This window comes from Coturnix japonica, chromosome 1 (assembly GCF_001577835.2).
Source record: "Coturnix japonica isolate 7356 chromosome 1, Coturnix japonica 2.1, whole genome shotgun sequence".
Lineage (NCBI taxonomy): Eukaryota > Metazoa > Chordata > Aves > Galliformes > Phasianidae > Coturnix > Coturnix japonica.
The window spans coordinates 55,917,004-55,935,618 of record NC_029516.1 but is presented as its reverse complement, the minus strand read 5'-3'; the positions used below and the strand labels follow the sequence as shown (position 1 = coordinate 55,935,618).

General features: G+C 46.3%; 1 protein-coding gene across 2 annotated transcripts; it reads left to right on the top strand.

The window, feature by feature from the left end:
* The first annotated feature begins 3,134 nt into the window (after positions 1-3,134).
* On the top strand, positions 3,135-17,487 carry SVOPL (SVOP like). Of its 2 annotated transcripts, XM_015867141.2 has the most exons (15): positions 3,135-3,237; positions 5,434-5,539; positions 5,767-5,858; positions 6,714-6,812; positions 7,540-7,611; positions 8,018-8,142; positions 10,356-10,419; positions 11,904-12,029; positions 12,449-12,577; positions 13,499-13,572; positions 14,944-15,146; positions 15,228-15,339; positions 15,749-15,830; positions 16,363-16,452; positions 16,818-17,487. In XM_015867141.2, exons 2-15 carry the CDS (start codon positions 5,461-5,463, stop codon positions 16,977-16,979), a joined length of 1,509 nt encoding a protein of 502 aa, XP_015722627.1. In that variant the 5' UTR covers positions 3,135-3,237; positions 5,434-5,460; the 3' UTR covers positions 16,980-17,487. The 2 variants fall into 2 exon arrangements, with proteins under 2 accessions (XP_015722627.1, XP_015722646.1); XM_015867160.2 differs by lacking the exon at positions 15,749-15,830 and having other exon boundaries at positions 16,818-16,931.
* The last annotated feature ends 1,128 nt before the right edge of the window (positions 17,488-18,615 follow it).

The window sequence follows — 18,615 nt, the reverse complement described above, 5'->3', positions numbered from 1 at the left end:
AGAGGACAACACACACCCCCAGGCAAGGAGCTTGTTCCTGATTTTCTCTTGAGTTGCCAAGAAACTGTAGTTGCATTGAAGACTGGCTGCCAACAGTCAGGAACACTTTTCATTCTAGCAGCATCTTAGATTTGGAGCTGGAGTTCAAGCTGAAAGAAGGAAGGGTGGGTGCAAGTGTGTGTCCATAGTTCACATGGCCTCACAGCTCTGGCTCTTCAGGAATGGGTAACTTGTGGTTCATGTCACTCCAGCTGGTCTCACAGCGGCTCAGTGTCTGGACATCACCTTTGTTGATATCCTCACTCCAACCTAACTCATTCATTCCTATTCTGTAGAGGTCTGAAAGAAAAGCTGTTTTGAAGCAAGGAAGGTCAAGCTAGTTTGATGCGTTATCAAACAGATAGAAGTTTGCATTATGAAACAGTGGGGGAATTTTCTGCACAAGTGCGTATTTTATCCTTACTGCACCTTTCCACAGGATTGCAGTGTAACTGAGAAGGTGATTACCTGAAACCATTACCTGAAACAGAATACCTATTCCTTTTTGAGCTTCTTAGTGTCTCAGGTTTATATTTAAAGCAAGAAAAACAAGTTATCCCATGAATGCTGCAGGTGTCAAAACTGTCTGTTGTTTACTGTACTGAATAGTGATTGTTGTGGTGAGGTGGGGGAGGGCTGGCTAACAGCGATAGAACTAGAGGTGATGGGCTCAAGTTGTGTCAGGGGAAGTTCAGATTGGTTATTAGGTGCAGCCTCTGATGCATGGACTCAGATGTGAGTGATCCAAATCATTTATTGCAAGTTCTCACATCTCTAATATACCTTCACAAGTTCTCTTTTTCTAGCTTTCCCATTTACAGAGCATTCCACACTTCAACCATTCATGTGGGTGCTTATCCAATCAGAGCCGTGAGCCATTCTTTCTTTTTCTAGAGGCGTCCCTGGTTCTTATGCTGTTTATCTTGCTCCACAGCTGCTGCTCTGTAAAGTCACTGTACAGTCTTTGTATTCCCACAATTAGGAATATTGGTATTTAGGTATTTTGGGGCACAGCAGTGACTGCCCGTTCCCCAGTGGAGCTTTTAGGCTGAATGAGATCAGATTTTCTAGTTGGTGCTGTGAACATGGCCACCAGATGTAGTCAGTTCCAGAAGAGATTGCCATTACAAACTGGTTGACCTTGGTACAACACCCCATTGTCTTTGTTTGAACTTTACCCGTTGATAAAAGTGTGACTTCCAGACACTTTACTGGGAATTTTTAACCTAAGAAGAAGTGTTGCCTCTGAATCCATTGCTGGGAAGGTGTTTATTTCTGAGGGCTGATGACACGAGTTATATAGTTTTGTAGAAAATTAATACAAAAAAACCTCGGTGAATGGCCACACGGGAATGTGATAACAAAGTCAAACTGATTTCAGATACTCACACTCACTCTTTTAGGGTTGTTTATTCCTCCTCATGAGAGCCAGAGCTGTGTGTGGCCAGGCCCTCCTGCCAGGATGACCTGTGACATGGGGGATGAAGATGCCAGAGTCCCATGTTCTCGTCCAGTCCCTAATGTCTGATGAATCAGAGGTGATGGATGGTTTGTGAATAGAGTTTTTGTAGTCTTCAGGAGTTTCCTGCAGCTCGGTCTCTGGCTCCTGCAACAAACAGCATCTTCCTCAGTGTTCACCTGTGTGACAGCTGTCTGTCATGTCCCTGGCAAGCTGTGAAGGTCTTTCTTCTTACCCTCACTCTCTTGTTTCTCCTGGAACTTTCATACATGCAGATGTTCCTGTTCACATTCCACTATGACCAGTCTTTGCATTTCTTTTACAAGTAATTAAAATATCATGAAGTGGGTTAAAAAATAAAGAAAAAGGTAATAGATAGCAAGCCTTCATTCAGTCCCAGACATGTGGATCTGAAAGCACATCTCTGTGGCTGAGAGTTTCACTGGAATTTCAGCTATTTTTTCCCTCCTGCAATGAGAAGCTGTAATGCCAACACATCAGTACCCTTCTGTGACTGCATGCATAGTGCCTGAGTTATTGCAATAAGAGCACAGGGTATGGATCCAGCTGCCTGGATCTTGCATTTAGTTTAACAATTGTCAACAATGGCTGTGGCTGAATATCAGCTCTTATTAAAAGGAAGACGTAAAATAGGGCTGTGAAATGGCATATGTTAGCTGACAGCAAATACATTCCTGATGCTTGGAAGTGTGAAACTCAGCATGAAAGTTCCATGCTTTGATACGACTCCTACAGCACTGCTGTCAGCATGGTAAATGTATTTCAAAAGAAAAGGATTTGGGGAGCTCTCATGAGAGGAAGACAAAAAACACCAACTGCACTTGAGGCAACATATTAAAGAAATAAAGGTCAGCATGCACACTCCTAGTCAAGAGCACTTATCTATCATAGCTTGAATTTACTGGACAGCACAACTTGCAGTATTGAGATCTGCACTGTCAAGGTCAGAATCACTGCAAGCTATGGGTACTCATTGGCCAGGAAGTTTAGAGATGAAGCTGATGAACAGGCCCTGTTTTCTTTGTGGTAATGGCACCTGAACTGGCTTCAACTGGCCTAAGGCAGCTGATAGCTGCAGCAGCTGCTGAGCTCTGCCCATGGCTTTGCACAGGGCAGCAAAACCCCTTTACCTGGGTGCTGGCAGTGTGGGACCTGCTCTCTGAAACTTGTCCCCTACTATCTCACCAGTGTTGCGACAAAGTCATCTCACCACTGTCCACTCTCCATCTCCTGCTTCTGAAATAGGGAAATGGTGGAGTCACTATCCCGAAGGTGTTCAAGGACCATGTGGATGTGGCATCGAGGCATGTGGTTAGTGGGCATGGTGGGGATGGGTTGATGGTTGGATGAGAGATCTTATAGGTCTTTTCCAACTTCAATGATTCCATGATCTCCCTCCTCATCCCCACCAAAAACCATGAATGAGCACCATCACCCATGGTGGGCCACTCCCAAAGAGTGTGTGTGTATGTGCAGAGGGACCAGCAGAGCTCACAGTCCCTGTGACACAGGGCACCCTCCCTGTTCCACCCACTTCTGGAGAGGAGGTGGCTGGGGAGGGACTGTACTGTATCCAGCAAGGTGGAAATCTGACTCCCTAGAGCTGGATTCTAAACACACAGCAACACCAACATAACGAGGAAAGCAAACAGCAGAAGGGGAAGAAGCAGATGTAAGGGAAGAAAGGTCCGCTCCTCTGTGACCAGGGCATTTCAGAGGTAAGAAAACTTCACTCAGAACAACCCAAAACCCTACAAAAACAAGAAATATAGTTGAATCTTGACTTAAGAGTGGGAGTATCTGATCATTCATACATCATGTCATCTCACTGCTAGGACCAAGCAGTGGTTTCACTGCATTCTTGGTTATTCCCTTCTGATAGAGGATTGCTATTTTCCCTGCCAGCAACAGCTTTTTGGCACTGCTGTTTTTTGGCTCATGTAATTGCCATTTAGTATTTTCACTGTGATTTACAAATAGCAGGAAACTCTTTCTCGTGACTTCCCAAAGAGCTGTGACAGACATGAGATGCTTCATAAGGGCAATTAGGGCTGCAAGTGGTTTGCAGTGACTAAACCATGTTCTCCATAGGAACCCTCAGGAGATTTACTCCTTACTTTACTCCAGTTCTTACAGCAGGTTGTGTTTGCAGGACCTAATCATAAATGTCCAGACAAGGAGCATAACGGGGCCTCAGGTTTTGTTACTGTGAGGCCTTTTGTGATTCAGACACACTGTCAACCATTATCCCTTCCCATGGGATCTTCCGGACACCTTATGTGATTTCTGTTGAGCTAATTCAACCTGGAAATGATCTGCAAATGATGGCCAGCATGATGAGCTGCTGGTGTCATGTGCTGCTGGCAGCTACCACTGCCTGCGAGGATGGTGCTGAGAGGAAGTAGTGACCAATATCACGCACATCCTCTGGGATCCTGGGCTTTAATGATCTATAACAGCAAGGTCAGTGTATCTGATCCACCCAACTGAACTGCTATTAGCCCTTAATGACCTCCTTCTAACTTCACCTCTATACATTGTGCCCAGCTGGGAGCACTTAACTCTGTTTTTTATGCTTACGCTGCCCTCTGTCTCCCGTGAGACTTTGTACCTTTCATCAGATGCTCTTTGTCATTTTCCAACCTGAGCAGTTCTACAATTCTATGATTAGGTTCATTGCTTATTCTGCTCCAGCCCCTGGACCCTTGTGGGGCAGCACTGAGCACTTTCTCACCAAGTCTAGCAGCTCTGGATAGAGGCCACTGAAGGAGAGATTTTTATTAAACTGAAGATGTGTTGAGCCTCCCCTGCAATAGTCACTGCATTCCCTCAGCAGGAAAGCTTGGGGGTTAAAGCTTGCTGTGTGCTTAATCCCTACCACTGGATTAAGATGAGATTTTCTTACCAGGAAAAGCATCTGTGATTAGACTTAAAGATGTAGCACTGGAAACCAGACCTTCTGCACGAGCAAGCCAGATGCCCCCATTACAATGCAGAGCTTGTGGTTGTTTCTTGCTGCCTTAAGTGGATGGGGATTGATACAGTGGGGTAAGGCAGAGATCCATTTGTCCTATGGGAACCACAGTGCTTGCAGGGCTGGGCTGGGCGAGAAGGAGCTAGGTCTGTACTCCTTGCCAAGTGTGCCATTCTTGGGAAGCCAGGGCTAGGGAAACAGGCTGGGCAGCCCTGCTCCTCCCACTGGCTCTGCTTTGTGCTCTTGTGTGCTCTCAAAAACAGGGTGCAGTGCCTCTACAGCTCACTGGCCCCAGCTCCTGAAAGATACACTTCCACCTTAGAGGGACAACTTAGTGTAGATCATTGTCAGTTCTCAGCTCTTGGAGGTGGTGCAGAATCTTTTGGCTTTCTTCACATGTCCAGGCTAGGGAAGCCATTACACATGCCTTTGCATCTTCCCTCATTCTCTGAATTTTGGATGAAAACAGCCAGAGCAACGCAATGACTGATTTGTCAGCTCAGCTAAGCTGCCTTGTAATGCCAGCAACACTAGGCAACCCTACAGGCTTGGGACAGAGTGGATGGAAAGATGCATGGAGGAAAAAGATCTGGGGGTGTCATGGTCAGCTCTCTGAACATGAATCATCAGTGTTCCCAGATATCCCCAATGACACCCTGGCTTGTATCAGAAATATTGCAGCCAGCTGAGACATGGAGGTGATCATCCCCCTGTACTCAGCACTGTTTAATCTGCATCTTGAGTACTGCATTAGGCACCTTACTACAAGAAAGACACTGAGGCCCTAGAGCGTATCCAGAGAAAGGCAACAAAGCTGTGAGGGGTCTGGAGCAGAAATCTTATGGGAAGCAGCTGAGGGAACTGGGATTGTTCAGTCTGGAGAAGAGAAGCTCAGGGGAAACCTTATTGCTCTCTACAGTAACCTGTCCTTCTCCAACAGTTATAGTGGATCCCAGCAGCAGCTGAGATGGCCACTGCACCAGAAGAGGCAGCAAATTCTATTGCCTTGGAGGAAATCCATACGGAGGGACCAGAACCCCCAAAAGGTGTGTTTGTGTTGGCAGGACCAGAAATGCTGGTCCTTGTGAAGCAGGGTAGAGGCAGGGTTCTGGCACTCCAGTTACCTGGACCTCAGACACCAGCTTCATACTGCTTCTCTCCTACCATAGCATAGAAAATGTTCCCATTTCATAAAGACCTGAGAATGTACTATTTGACTACTGATGGGGTTTTTCTGTGTGTGTGTGTGTCTTTCTTTCCCACTGGTGTTCAGGGCAGAAGACATTTACAGTGGAAGAAGCTGTGGAAACCATTGGGTTTGGGAGGTTCCACATTGCACTTTTTCTCATCATGGGAAGCACTGGGGTAGGTGTCCACAGCCAACACCACGAGCCTGAAGAAACACTCCCCTTGTTTTCTTTACTATTTTGCAGTAACAACTACAATCACCATAAAAAGATATTGCAGCCCATTTTTATTATTTTTTTCCACACATACCTTCTCAAGTAGGATTCTTGCTTGTGTCAGCTTTGGCCAGAATCAACATTGGCCAACCCTGATATTGAACCTGTTTCAAGGCAAAAGCAAACAGGTTGACCCAGGGCATCCTGGCCTCACCACTGCCCTGAAGCTCCATCCCACTGCCTCAGAGGTTCAGGGCTACCTGGAAAACTTCCCAGGTAATGACATGCCAGGGTGCTGAGTCTTCTGTCAGGTCACAGCAATGGTAGGAGAAATAATGGCCTTAAGTTGCACCAGGGGAGATTCAGGTTGGGTATTAGGAAGTAGTTCCTCTCCAAAAGAATGGTGCTGCACTGGCACCAGCTGCCTGGGGAGGTGGTGAAGTTGCCATGCTTGGAAGTATTTAAGAACCATGTGGATGAGGCACCAAAGGGACATGGTTAGTGGGCATGATGAGGATGGGTTAGTAGTCAGACTGGATGATCTTAGAGGTCTTTTCCAACCTTAATGATTCTATACTGTACCTAGATATCCACTCTCTAGGTGCAGCTTTCTTCCATCCTGTGTCCACTCCTCATTCCCATGGAATGTCTTGCAGACCACACTCAGGGCTGAGACCACTGAGGCACCACAGCTTCACAGAGCCCTTTTAAGCATGGTGATACCTCCTTGACTGCAGGCTTGGCATTGCTAGGGGTCTTTCTCTCATGGAATCCTCACAGCTTCCCTTCTTGCTAATGTGTATGCTTGTCCCTAAAGGTGGCTGAAGCCATGGAGATCATGCTGATAGCTGTTGTATCCCCGCTCATCCGATGTGAATGGCAGCTTCAAGACTGGCAGGTGGCTCTCGTGACAACAGTGAGTGACTCATCTTCCCCATTCAGGTCATCCATCACATGTGCATCGTATGTGTCACCACCCCAGGCTTTATAATGTACATTTCCCAAAGGAACAAATAAATTCTAAGGTCTCCTCCCAGGGACAAGAGCAGTGACACAAATGTAGAAATCTAGAGAGCAATATGACATGAGCACACACACACAACCAGAACTATAGTGCCAATACAGGCTCCCATTTCCTGATGCTTTGGAAATCCCTTTACTTTGAGGACCATACATGACTCTGTCACTGCAATTTATCTTCCTTTTTACAGAGCCTTTAACAGACACTTGATTTGAAGAGCAGCCTGGTGCTGCTGGGAATGAGTACCCCACAGCTGTTTCCAATTCTCCATTGTAATACTATAATGTCATGGGAAGTACAGCAGTAATAGCAGAGTGGCACAATCCTAGGCTGCAGCAAACAAGAACAAGCCCAAATGCAGCAGCTGTGGATACAGAAACAAATGAAGAAAAACTGCTTACCTTTGATAGGCCTCTAGTAGGCAAGGATCTCCAACAAGGCACCCTCACATCCTCTTCCAACCCTTAAACAAGGTCTGGGAAGGGATGGATCCTGGCTCCACTCCATCTGGTCTCTGAGGTGCATTGCATGTACCTGAGCTCCCCTGGGTTAGCTCTGCCTTTCCACCAGGTGCTCAGTCATCATTTCAGCCTGTGACCCAGCATTTCTGCTACATCCATAGATGGTGTTTTTTGGCTACATGGTCTTCAGCATAGTGCTTGGGCTCCTGGCTGACCGGTATGGCCGCTGGAAGGTAAGTGGGTGCTGGGGCTGTATGTACTCTTCCTGAGCCCTCTGATAAGACAAACACAGGACCTGCTATTCTCTGTCCCTTCCATCTCTTTGCTGTGCAGCATCCCAGCAGCACTGCTGCCAGGAGGGCTTGTAGCATGGGGCTCAAAACCCTTCCAATACACCTGAGCCCTCCTCAAAGCTTCTAGAAGCCGGGAAGCTGCTCCTCCCATGAAAGAATGATGGGCCACATGAAAACAAACTTTGTGGTCCCCATTCATGGCTCTTTTCATTTCCCTTGAGCTCAGGGCCAAGCTGGCTTCTCTCTTAGCTTGCACCCTGGCTTCAGCAAACCATACAAATATTTGTTGCGCTGTCCCAAACAGAGAGGACCCTAGATGATATGACCCTAATTTGGTCCTTTGCAGATTCTGCTGCTCTCCTTCCTCTGGGGAGCCTATTTCTCTCTGCTGACCTCATTTGCCCCCTCCTACATCTGGTTCGTCTTCCTGAGGACCATGGTGGGAGGTGGTGTGTCAGGCCACGCACAAGGGTAAGGCCATGCTTCATGCCTTATGGCAAGGACAAAGACAAACTAGCCTTCTTGGGGAGGTCAGCAGCTTCCTCCCACTCTGGTAGGAACTGCTGGGGATCAGAAGGACACAAAGAAGGAAGGGAGGAAGGGAGAGTCCTGAAGCACAGAAAGTCAGGTTTTTAAATGCATTATTTTCTTTGAGAATAAGGGGGGAACATAATGAAAGCAAGCGATTCTAAATCATTCGCAGTCAAAGGGGAGGGAATGGACAGGCAATATTTGGTGCTTGGTCCCCACTGCTTACACTAGATTGTCTTTATTTAAGGCTGTTTCTAAATAATAAGAGCATGGCTCTGCTTTTCTTCCTCCAAGGAGGCATCCAGGGGCCTAGAGATCCCACAGCTCATTTTGGCTGACCTTGGCACAGCGCCCAGCATCTCGTGCACTGAGCCTGATAAGCTGAGGCTGCGCTGTAACCTGAAGGAGACAGCCAGGAAGGGGCCTCCAAGGGGGCTGGAAGTGCATGGGAGAGCAAATTCCCACATTGCCTTTAAGCAAAATGCTGTTCTGTTCTTTCATTGGGTCGTTGTCTATCTACCTAAATTGCAGTTCCCAAGGTCTCCTCAGCCCTGGAATAGTGGAAAGGGCTGGTTTGCATTAAGCCAATGACAGAGGTCTTATTAAACACATATATTATAAAAACAATTAGACAGGTAACAGATGAGCAAAGGCTTCTTCCTTGTAAAAAGGTCACAACGACTCTGCTTAGAGCAGCAAATTTTTCTTGAACTGATGTAAAACCTTCCCACTTAAGTTAAACTTTTCACTTTGTCGTGGTGAAAGTATGAAGATGTGGGAGGGAAGGAGAAAATCACTGTATTCACAGCCACATCACTAGAAGGCTGATAAAATAAGTGATTTCTTTTGTCTCTGTCAGGGAAACACATGCAACATATCAGCATATTCTGTAGTTCCTCAAAGCCTGTGTTGAAATTCAGGGCAAGAGGCTGTGGGCTCTCCAGAACATGAGGCAATGCCCTCCTATAGCAGACCTCTGGTGGCCTCTCCTTCACCTCCCTTTGAGACCCTATGAAGATTGTTTTGAATGCACAATTTTTTCCCAAACCCAAACCATAGGCATGCAGGACAGCACAAAGCAGTTCGCACTGACTCAAAAGCCCTTTGTCAAAGCAGAATATGGGAGGCTGGTACTGCTGGAGGCTGGAGGCCAGAACATGGCAGAGCAGGCAGGAAGAACTTATAGTTCCTCCCCACACTGGTGTTGCATATTTTATAAAGCACCTCAACAGTTCAGATGATGGAAAGGGCCAGTATGAATCTCTACCCCAGTGATGGTGTTGATTTTAAATCTCCCATAACACATTCAAAAAGTAAAGTGTTTAGACAGGAGACATTTCTTTATTTCTGTGCAGAGCGTCAGGTGAGATATCCCCACAAATCAAGATCCCCAAATCTTCATGTTGGCTTCTATTTAAGTTTTCAGAATATGCCTACCTTATACATAAGTCACACCTACCCATTGCATTTTATTATAGAATCTTAGAATCATTTCAGTTGGAAGGGACCCTTAAAGGTCATCTAGTCCAACTCTCCTGCAACAAACAGGGACACCTACAACTACATCAGGGTGCTCAGAGCCCCATTCAACCTGACCTTGTGCATCTCCAGGAATGGGACATCCACTAGCTATCTGAACAACCTGTGCCAGTGCTTCAGCACCCATATATTCAATGGCACTTTGCAATTACAAGTTTATATTAACATATTTGAGTCTTCTGCGCTTGTGTGGAGGTCTTCAATTGTAGTTTAGGAGGTATCCCACTACTGACTTTATGTGTGGCTGGGTTTTCTAAGGACCAGTCTTTTCTGAATTGTTACTGTCTTGGACGTGTGCCTCTATTTCAAGGACGTCTGTTCTTACTGTTCTTATTTATGAAAATCTTGAAGAGAAACATCAAGTCTCAGGAGGGATGTTTGTCACAGATAAGCAGGACATCCGCAACCTAAAAACACAACTTTAACCTTGAGGAAATAACCTCAATCAGACAGAAATATCAAATAATTAGTTTTGATACATCAGTGGAAGAGGGGCAGTACCTCTGACTCCAGGCATCCACGCTGGATGCCGGCTGAGCTGAACAAATTGTTCTTTGATTGGTACAGAAATTGTCGTTGTCTCTGTCCTTTTGCCTCATTCCTCTTTTCATTAGGCTTATCATAAAAACAGAATTTCTGCCTACCAAGTACCGAGGATACATGCTGCCCTTATCTCAGGTAAGAGCGGGCGTATTACTGTTTCTTCTCATTCGTAGTCCCAGGAGATTTGCTGTGCTGCTGTTTGGAAGCCAGATCCCCAACAAGCCAGAATATCTGCGTTTGTCTTGGGTTGAGTGAGTGCCTCCTGTACCACGGAGTGTGTGCTGTGTGTTACTGAGGATCCACACAGACAGCTGTGTGCAGAAGAGAAGCCGTTTCTTCTCTCTTAATTGGATCATCCCAACACTGTGGGGGGACTTTGAGTGACAGCTGACATCCGCCCTTTCCGCTCCCTGCTGATAAATGTGCTGCCTGACTTAATGGGGTCAGTGCTGTTGGGCTGTCACTCAGGAGTCCAGGCTGCAGCGGGAGTGCGTGTTTTCTCCACTGGGAAGTGGAATCCAGTGGTCATTGAGGGGCTACTTGAGGCAAAGAGTGCTTATGGCTTCTCCTGCACTCAGCATTCATTGGAGTGCATCAGGGTCTCTCCAGCATTCACAGCAAGAAAAAAGTTTGTGCAAGCATGAGTCAAAAGTGAAGTGGGCTGAGGAGGGGTCTGTGATCAGGGCAGCTCAACATCTCCAGCTAGGTTGTGTTGGGATCTCACGTAAGGTAAATACAAGCCATTGGGACTGAATTGCGGTGATTGTGTGTGATTAATGAGGTGGGTCCCAGATGAGGTCCTGGGCAGTGCCTTGCCTTGAAGGCCTCAGTTAGGCCTGAGATGTGCTGGAAGGGCTGTGACCACCCTTACAACGTGACTGGGGGTAAGCCCTTACTCAAATTTCTGCCAGGAGCACTTTATGCATGTGCAAATGATCTGCAAAGGCCTCACTTAACTCATTAATTCATCTGGCTGTTGAAACAGAAAATGTTGGTATACAGTCTTGGTGGAAGTGGTAATTTGCTTTTCATTAGTGTGTTTGATCCCAGGAATTTATTATCAAAGAAGCACCAGAAGATCAGAGTTATATAAAAATGGACAGTCCCAATGTGTTATTTCTACCCATAGATTACTCATGAACTTGCTGTGCCTTGTGGTTTGTACTGCTGGAGCTTCTTTGTGTGGTGCCCTCAAAAGGGGCTCTTCTCCTGATGGTAACAAGGGAACCTGCAGTTTTGGGGCCAGGTTCCCCATTGGTACTACTTGGAACTGACTCCACTGGAGGCCCACCAACCTCCAACAGTGGAAATTTGTCCCCTTTTTGCCTTTGGTCCTTATACATCTGCTGCACCCCCAAAGAGGTTCAAACAAGAGAATTCACGGGCATGAGTGTTAGCAGAGATGTGACTGGAAGGACAAGGGCAACTACAGCAAGTTACCTGTTTTTGTCCAGAACTAATTAAGACTGTCCTCACACATCCCTCCCCCGATTCTCATCTGTATTTTTCTCTTTCCTTCATCCCAAACTCGTCTTTGCAGACAGCAGGGGAAGGGATGAAAGTAAGCAAATTGTTGCTGTACATTCAAGCCTTTTAATCCTTCCATTTCCCTTGGGAAGGTGTTCTGGTTGGCAGGATCCTTGTTAATTATTGGCCTGGCATCAGTGGTAAACCCAACCATTGGCTGGCGGTGGCTGATCAGAATTGCCTCCATTCCTGGCATCATTCTCATCATGGTATTCAAGGTAGGAAGAGCCTTTCCTCACTTCCTGCAGCCACTGACCTGGCATTTCCCTAGTCACTGAGAGGCATCACCCTTAGTAGTAGTAACGATAACATGTGCCTCTTCCCATCTTAGAACTTCATTATTTAAGGGATAGTTCTGTTAAACCTGTGTTTTTGGTTCCCTCTCTGGCAACTGGCTGTGGCAGACCTCCAGAAGCCAGTGCAAGGGCAAAGTCAGTTCTTAATAAGAGAACTGAGAGATCTTAGACCATGTAGTTCCAGTGGTGGTGCCCTGGGGGACAGCTGGAGAGAACATCCCAAGGAATGACTCATACCCCTGCACCAATCTTGTCGGGCTCCTGGGCAGGATATGGGATGTGGGCAGCACAGGCTGCTAGGAAAGAGGCAGGCGGGCTTTCTAATACTGCTCCACTTTCAGTTCATACCTGAGTCAGCACGTTACAATGTGTCCACGGGGAATAACGCAGCTGCCCTGGCCACGCTGCAGAGGATAGCCAAGATGAACCGGGCAGCGATGCCCGAGGGAGTGTTGCAGGAACCTCCCAAGGTAAGCTCAGCTTGCAGCATTGCCTCACCCCGTTATCCTTTCTCACCCCATACAATCTCATCTCATCTTGTCTCAGCCCCTCTTGTCCCATCCCATCTTGACTCATCCCATCCCGTCCCTGGTCCACTGGTACCTGGATATAAGGATGTGAGCAAGGCCATCAAGCACATTTCACTCCACATCTCTCACATTTGCTGCCTTTACTACAAAAAGAGCTCCAAAACAAGTGCTTTCTACCACCACGTGCTCTCAGGGTGTCTGCAGCAAAACAAGACCCTGGTCCTGCCCATTGGGGTGTCCCTGGGGACTGTGGCCATAGGACAAGGCCCTTCTGCTGGTCCCAGTGCCTTCCCCAGCCACCAATTCCACCTCTTCCAAGCAGCTTGGGAGCTGAACACTTATCTTGTCCAGGGCCTGGCTCTTTTAAGTCCCTTTCCTGGACCTCTTTGCTGCTTATTCAATCCCACAGGCACCAGGCATTATCCTCAGCAATTCATGCAAGATGGTGCCATTGTATTGGAATTAATTAGGATTAAGACTTCCCCATTTTTAAATTGAATTTATGTAATAGAACCACATTGGCTACACACAGGGTTTTGCTTAGACATCCACCCTTCCAGGCTTACATCAATAATGAATAAAAAATAGAAAGGCAGCCCCATACCTGTCCCTGTGGACTTGGAGTGGTGTGTGGGAGGGGCTGTGTGGGGTTCTCTCTTCTCCTCCCTCCTTGCTTTGCAGCATGCCCTCCCACAGCCATCTGCTGAAAAAGGGCTTCCTTTCTGGAGGGTGCTGTGCTGTCTATCCATCCATCCATGCCAGGAGATGCCCAGGGCACATGCACTGAGGCCAGGGCACCAATTGCTGCCACAGAGCATTTGCCCTGATGTGAAAGGTGCCTTTCTACCAAATTATTTTCAGGAAAGAAGAGGAAGACTCAAAGACCTCCTCCACCCCAAGTACCTAAGAACCACTCTGCAGATATGGATCATATGGTAAAGGAAGTTATATATACATATATATTTTCTTTCTTATTCCCTCGGGACTGGTTGTCTTGGTCTCCCCACAGTGAGCACCACTGTGCCCTCAGTTTGCTTTCACTCCTTGTTGCCAGTTTGTTCATCCTGAGAGAAGACACGTATGCAGCCCTCACTGTTAGAGGGCTCCAACATAAACTCAGTGACTGGTATCAGTGCCACAGGCTGGGGAAATGTAAGATTGCAGAGAGATGAGTTCCATTTGCCTTGTTCCCTGTAGCTGTATGCATGGGTAATATATGTTTCATTGACTTGGCTGTCTGGAATGGAAATGCATAAAGAATGGGTCCGTGGGAACTCATTGACCCAAAATCTTGCTAAGCCAGGCCTTGAATATTTGATGTTTTTTTCCCATCAACTTGTATGACTATTATGAAATATCTTTTTGTTTCTTAATCCTCCTTTCTCTCCGGCTCCCCCAGGAGGTACTGGCGTGTTCTCAGGTTTGTGTCCCTGTCTCTTTGTGCCCTCAGCATCCCCATATCCCCAGGCAGCTCATTTTGCAGCCCACACTCCGCAGATTGTTTCCGAAATTGCCAGAGGGGATTAAAACTGAAACCAAGAAAAACCCCCCAAAAAGTGAAAATGACTTCTCAGCCTGATGAGATGTATGCTGAATTATGTGATAATGACACAGTGAGGCTGTCACTGCCAGTGCCCTGTTGTTGGCAGCAAGCCTGGGTGCGGTGTGAGCCTCTCCAGCTGATGCAAACTCCTTTGGAAAATCACTGTGCAGAAAGAATAGGGAGTAAGATACCCACACAGATCCTACATGTGAGCTTTAAGCACAAGGTGTTCCCTGCAGGAAGGAAGGGACAGTATGGGAATGCCTCCACTTACAGACAAGTGATCAAAAGGGCACACTGTCCTCTGCATGACCCCAGCACTGATACCTCCCAGCCTGGAAGTATTAAGAGGTTGGGTGGATGCTGGACAGCACATTCCCAGCTGGATCACTGCATCTCCTGCCCAGAGGCAGCAGTGCTTTGCAGTGCAGCAGTCTACAACCAGCAGTGAAGGAGGAGCTGAGGGATGCAGGAGCATTTCCTTTTGTAAAAACTAGAGTGGGAAGGTGGCACTGTCAGCAGTGAGCATCTGGCCAATGCAGCAGTGTTACAATCAGAAGGGATGTCAGTGTGTCAAGGCTTACAAGCAAGCCCTTGGCATTAAACTTTTAATGAAAGTCTGTTGATTTCATGGCTTCTTCACTCATCTTTTCCTTTCTTGGGGTAAAACAGCAATGATAGTGTTACTAGGTCACCCCAAGCCTGCTGCATTCCACTGCCATTTTCCTTGCCCTCCCCACCCACACCATGCTCCTCCCTGCAGGCTTGGCATTGCTTTTGCTTACTATGGAGTCATCTTGGCCAGTGCTGAGCTGCTGGAGCGAGACCTGGGCTGCACCTCGAGGACACCACTGAGCACGAACCCTGGCCCTGTCTCAGAGGAGAGCCGCAGCCCCTGCTACTGCCGCCCCTTTGGCCCTTCTGCCTACCGGACCATGATCATCAGCACCGCGGGGGAGATCGCACGTAACCTCCTCTCCCCTTCTTGTGCTCACTGCAAAACTGAGAGCCCTAACACCTGACGTTATGGTCTCTCTTCTGTCTCAGTAAATCCCCTGAACATTCTCGGCATCAACTTCCTTGGCAGACGCCTGAGCCTGTGCATCACCATGGGATGTACGGCGCTGTTCTTCCTTCTCCTCAACATCTGCACGTCCAGGTAACTGTTCAGTTCCATGAGAGCTGTGGTTATTGAACTGACCTGGGGAAATTTCTAAGGAGGGCCCCATTGGAGAGGTAAATATCTGCTGGAGCCCTGTAAATGAGCCCGTCAGGAGGGTTACAGCCATTTGCTTAGGCACCAACTGCTTAATTGCCATTATTGTCATAATTTCCATTTTTTTCTGCCTTATCTCTAGCCTGAGCATGGCTAACTAGATATTTACTTCAGCTTCTTTATAGCAGTAGCAAACATGCACTGTTAATGGACTAAACAAACAACTACACCTGCCAGCAACCAATTTTGTCTTACTTCAAGCTCGTCAAAGCCTTAGCATAGTGGAAGCATACCAGGCTGTGTCTCTGTCACTGTTAGTTGACACTAACAATTTGCTTCACACTGCTTTTAGTGCAGGCATGACTGGCTTTCTCTTCATGCTGCGTGCCTTGGTTTCAGCAAACTTCAATACCATCTACATTTACACTGCAGAGGTGGGTCCTTCTGGAGGTACTTAGCATCACAGCAGCGTTAAGGTTGGAAAAAACCTCTAAGATCACTGAAAATCCTACTTGCTAAAATCTACTTACATGAATGGGACTTAAATTAAGCCAAGTGTATACTGAAGTGCTCTATTGACATGGGTGTTAGGATAGTAGGATGCCAAGCTGTGTGATGTGGCTGACATACTTGAGGGACAAGATACCATTCAGTGAGACCTAGGACAGGCTTGAACAGCACGGCCAGCTGAACCTCATGAGGTTCAACAAAGGCAAGTGCAAGGTTTTGCACCTGGGTCATGGCAACCCTCACTGTCAGTACAAGCTGGGGGATGTAAGGATAGAGCACAGCCCTACAATGGCTGTTGTGATGGGACAAGGGGGAATGGTTTCAAACTAAAAGAGGAGAGATTAAGATTGGACTTGAGGAAGGTTTTTTTTACAATAAGTGTGACACTGGAACAGGTTGCCCATGAGAACTCATGTCACAGTTGTGTTAATCTGATTTCTTTCTGACCTGTGTCAGGTTTATCCCACCACAATGCGAGCCCTGGGGATGGGAACCAGTGGGTCACTGTGCCGTGTTGGAGCTATGGTGGCGCCATTCATATCACAAGTAAGAGCACCGCTGACGTCAGTAAGCCTTGTGTCAAACCTTGCCATCAGATACACAGGGACGTGTCCCTGAAGTTAACAGAAAAGGGGGAGGCATTCAGTCCAGGTTGTTTTCTCGTTTGCTTTTTCAAACTCATTTGTTCTTTACCTGATATTTATACAGAGTGCTTGGACAGTCTTTGCCCCCTTCCCAGGGTTAACTTCCTATTGTCTGCTGCTTTCTGAAAGCTCTTAGATTCAAGAGGGTGCTGCTGAATCCCCCATGCATTTGCAACCCATTGTCCACTCTCTAATTCCTAATTAACTCCTGGGCTCCCACAGCACTGAACAGATGTTTGAACTGTTTTTCTTTCTTTGAATCTGCAGGTTCTTATGAGTGCATCTTTCCTTGGGGCCCTGTGTCTTTTCTCATCTGTGTGCGTTGTGTGTGCAATCTCTGCCATCACACTACCCATCGAGACCAAGGGCAGAGCACTGCAGGTTTGTATGGGCTCTTCAAGAGCTTCTCTATATCTATGGGCTACTTAGAAACAGTAAATCTTGATTCAGCCAGAAAGACAACCAAAATCTTCTGAAGGTTCGTAAGCCAAAACAAGGACTGAGAGACACACGGGTTCATTGGGCCTCAACTCAGGTTTCCACAAGGCACATGGGACAATTAACCTTAGGGTTGTTGAGAGACCAACACATTAATGATCGACTGCTTCTTTAAAGTGAACACTTTGAAGTGTTCAGTCAGGTTGGGTTGGGCCCTGGGCAGCAAGATCTAGCACAAAGCATCCCTGCCCTTGCAACCTTTAAATTCCCTTCCAACCCAAGCCATTTCTTGATTCTAACCTATATCTCCTCCTATTTCAGTTTATTAGGACAGCATCAGTTTATTCTTCAAGTAGCCACAGGGATTGCCAATCAGAGGCAAAATTTTTGGGGCACATATCCAAAGGGATATTATTTATCCTCTGTATTCATTTCTGGTTTGTTTGTTTTTTTTCATGTGCATTCTGTTAATTTTATGGGTTTTGTGTGTGTGTGTGTGTTTTTCTTTTTCCCTCTCTTAGCAAGTAAAATGAAAGCGTTTGATGTTGGATTGGGTACAAAAGAAAAAGAAACCTTTGGAATCCATCATTTCCTGTGAGCCACATTTGATGTCGATTGCTTCTCCATACCATTCCCATTATACAAAAGTACAACTGAGCAGTGTAAGAGCTACGATGTGCACAGACGAAGGTCTCCTTTCTCAAGTACATTTCCCTTCCTATGATTCAATAAAAATCTTTTCTACCCACCTCATGAAGAAAGAGGAAGACTCTTTACTAGTAGTGCTATTAGTGGTGTTATGCCACAAAAAAAAAGTTGAAAAAAAACCCATCATCTCTAATTGTTTAAGTAGACAAAGAAGGAACAAAATACACAAAGCAGATGTGGTTTTGCCATAGCAGCATGGGAGGACACAGTACTGAGTTATGAAAAACTAAATAACATCCCTCAAATATTTGTTCTTATCTCACCTGCATTAAAAGGTAACTTTAACATCTCAAATGTCACCGCATTGGTAATTTCTGAAGGTCCATAGGGTGACATTCACAACTACAAAGTGAAAGCCGAGTCATAAATTTTTTTCCTATGGATTATTTAAAAAGAGACAAGATCAAACAGATCACTGAAAAAATGGCCTTGCCTTTGTGCCTGATGGTAGCATGCAGATGAAGTTCTCTGGTATGCACAGGTTATCAAATTTAAGTTCTTTGGTGACCTATTTAATCACTTTCTTTACTAAGGCCTTTGTGATGTTGCAGGCTGACAGAGTTATAATGTTCCATCTTGTTTATGCAGGCAAGCCAGAGTAGAGCACACAAATCACTTGCTCATCTGGACATTCAAATGTAACAGTGATGGACCCACCTCCATCTCAGGAGATGATGTCTATTTTGATCTATAGAGCTGCTGATTCTATAAACTGTTGCAGTACTGGAAGAAAAATGTCTGAATGCAAAACAGACTGCAGGATAGTCTTATACCATTAACCACATTCCCCTCAAGAACATACTGTGACTCTGGGGAGATTCTTTCTGAATAAACTATTTTCAATTTGTTCCACTGTTGCTGTACATTTATTTCAAAAAGTTTTCCCAGTTTTGAAGGGAGAATCAAAAGCAGCAACTGG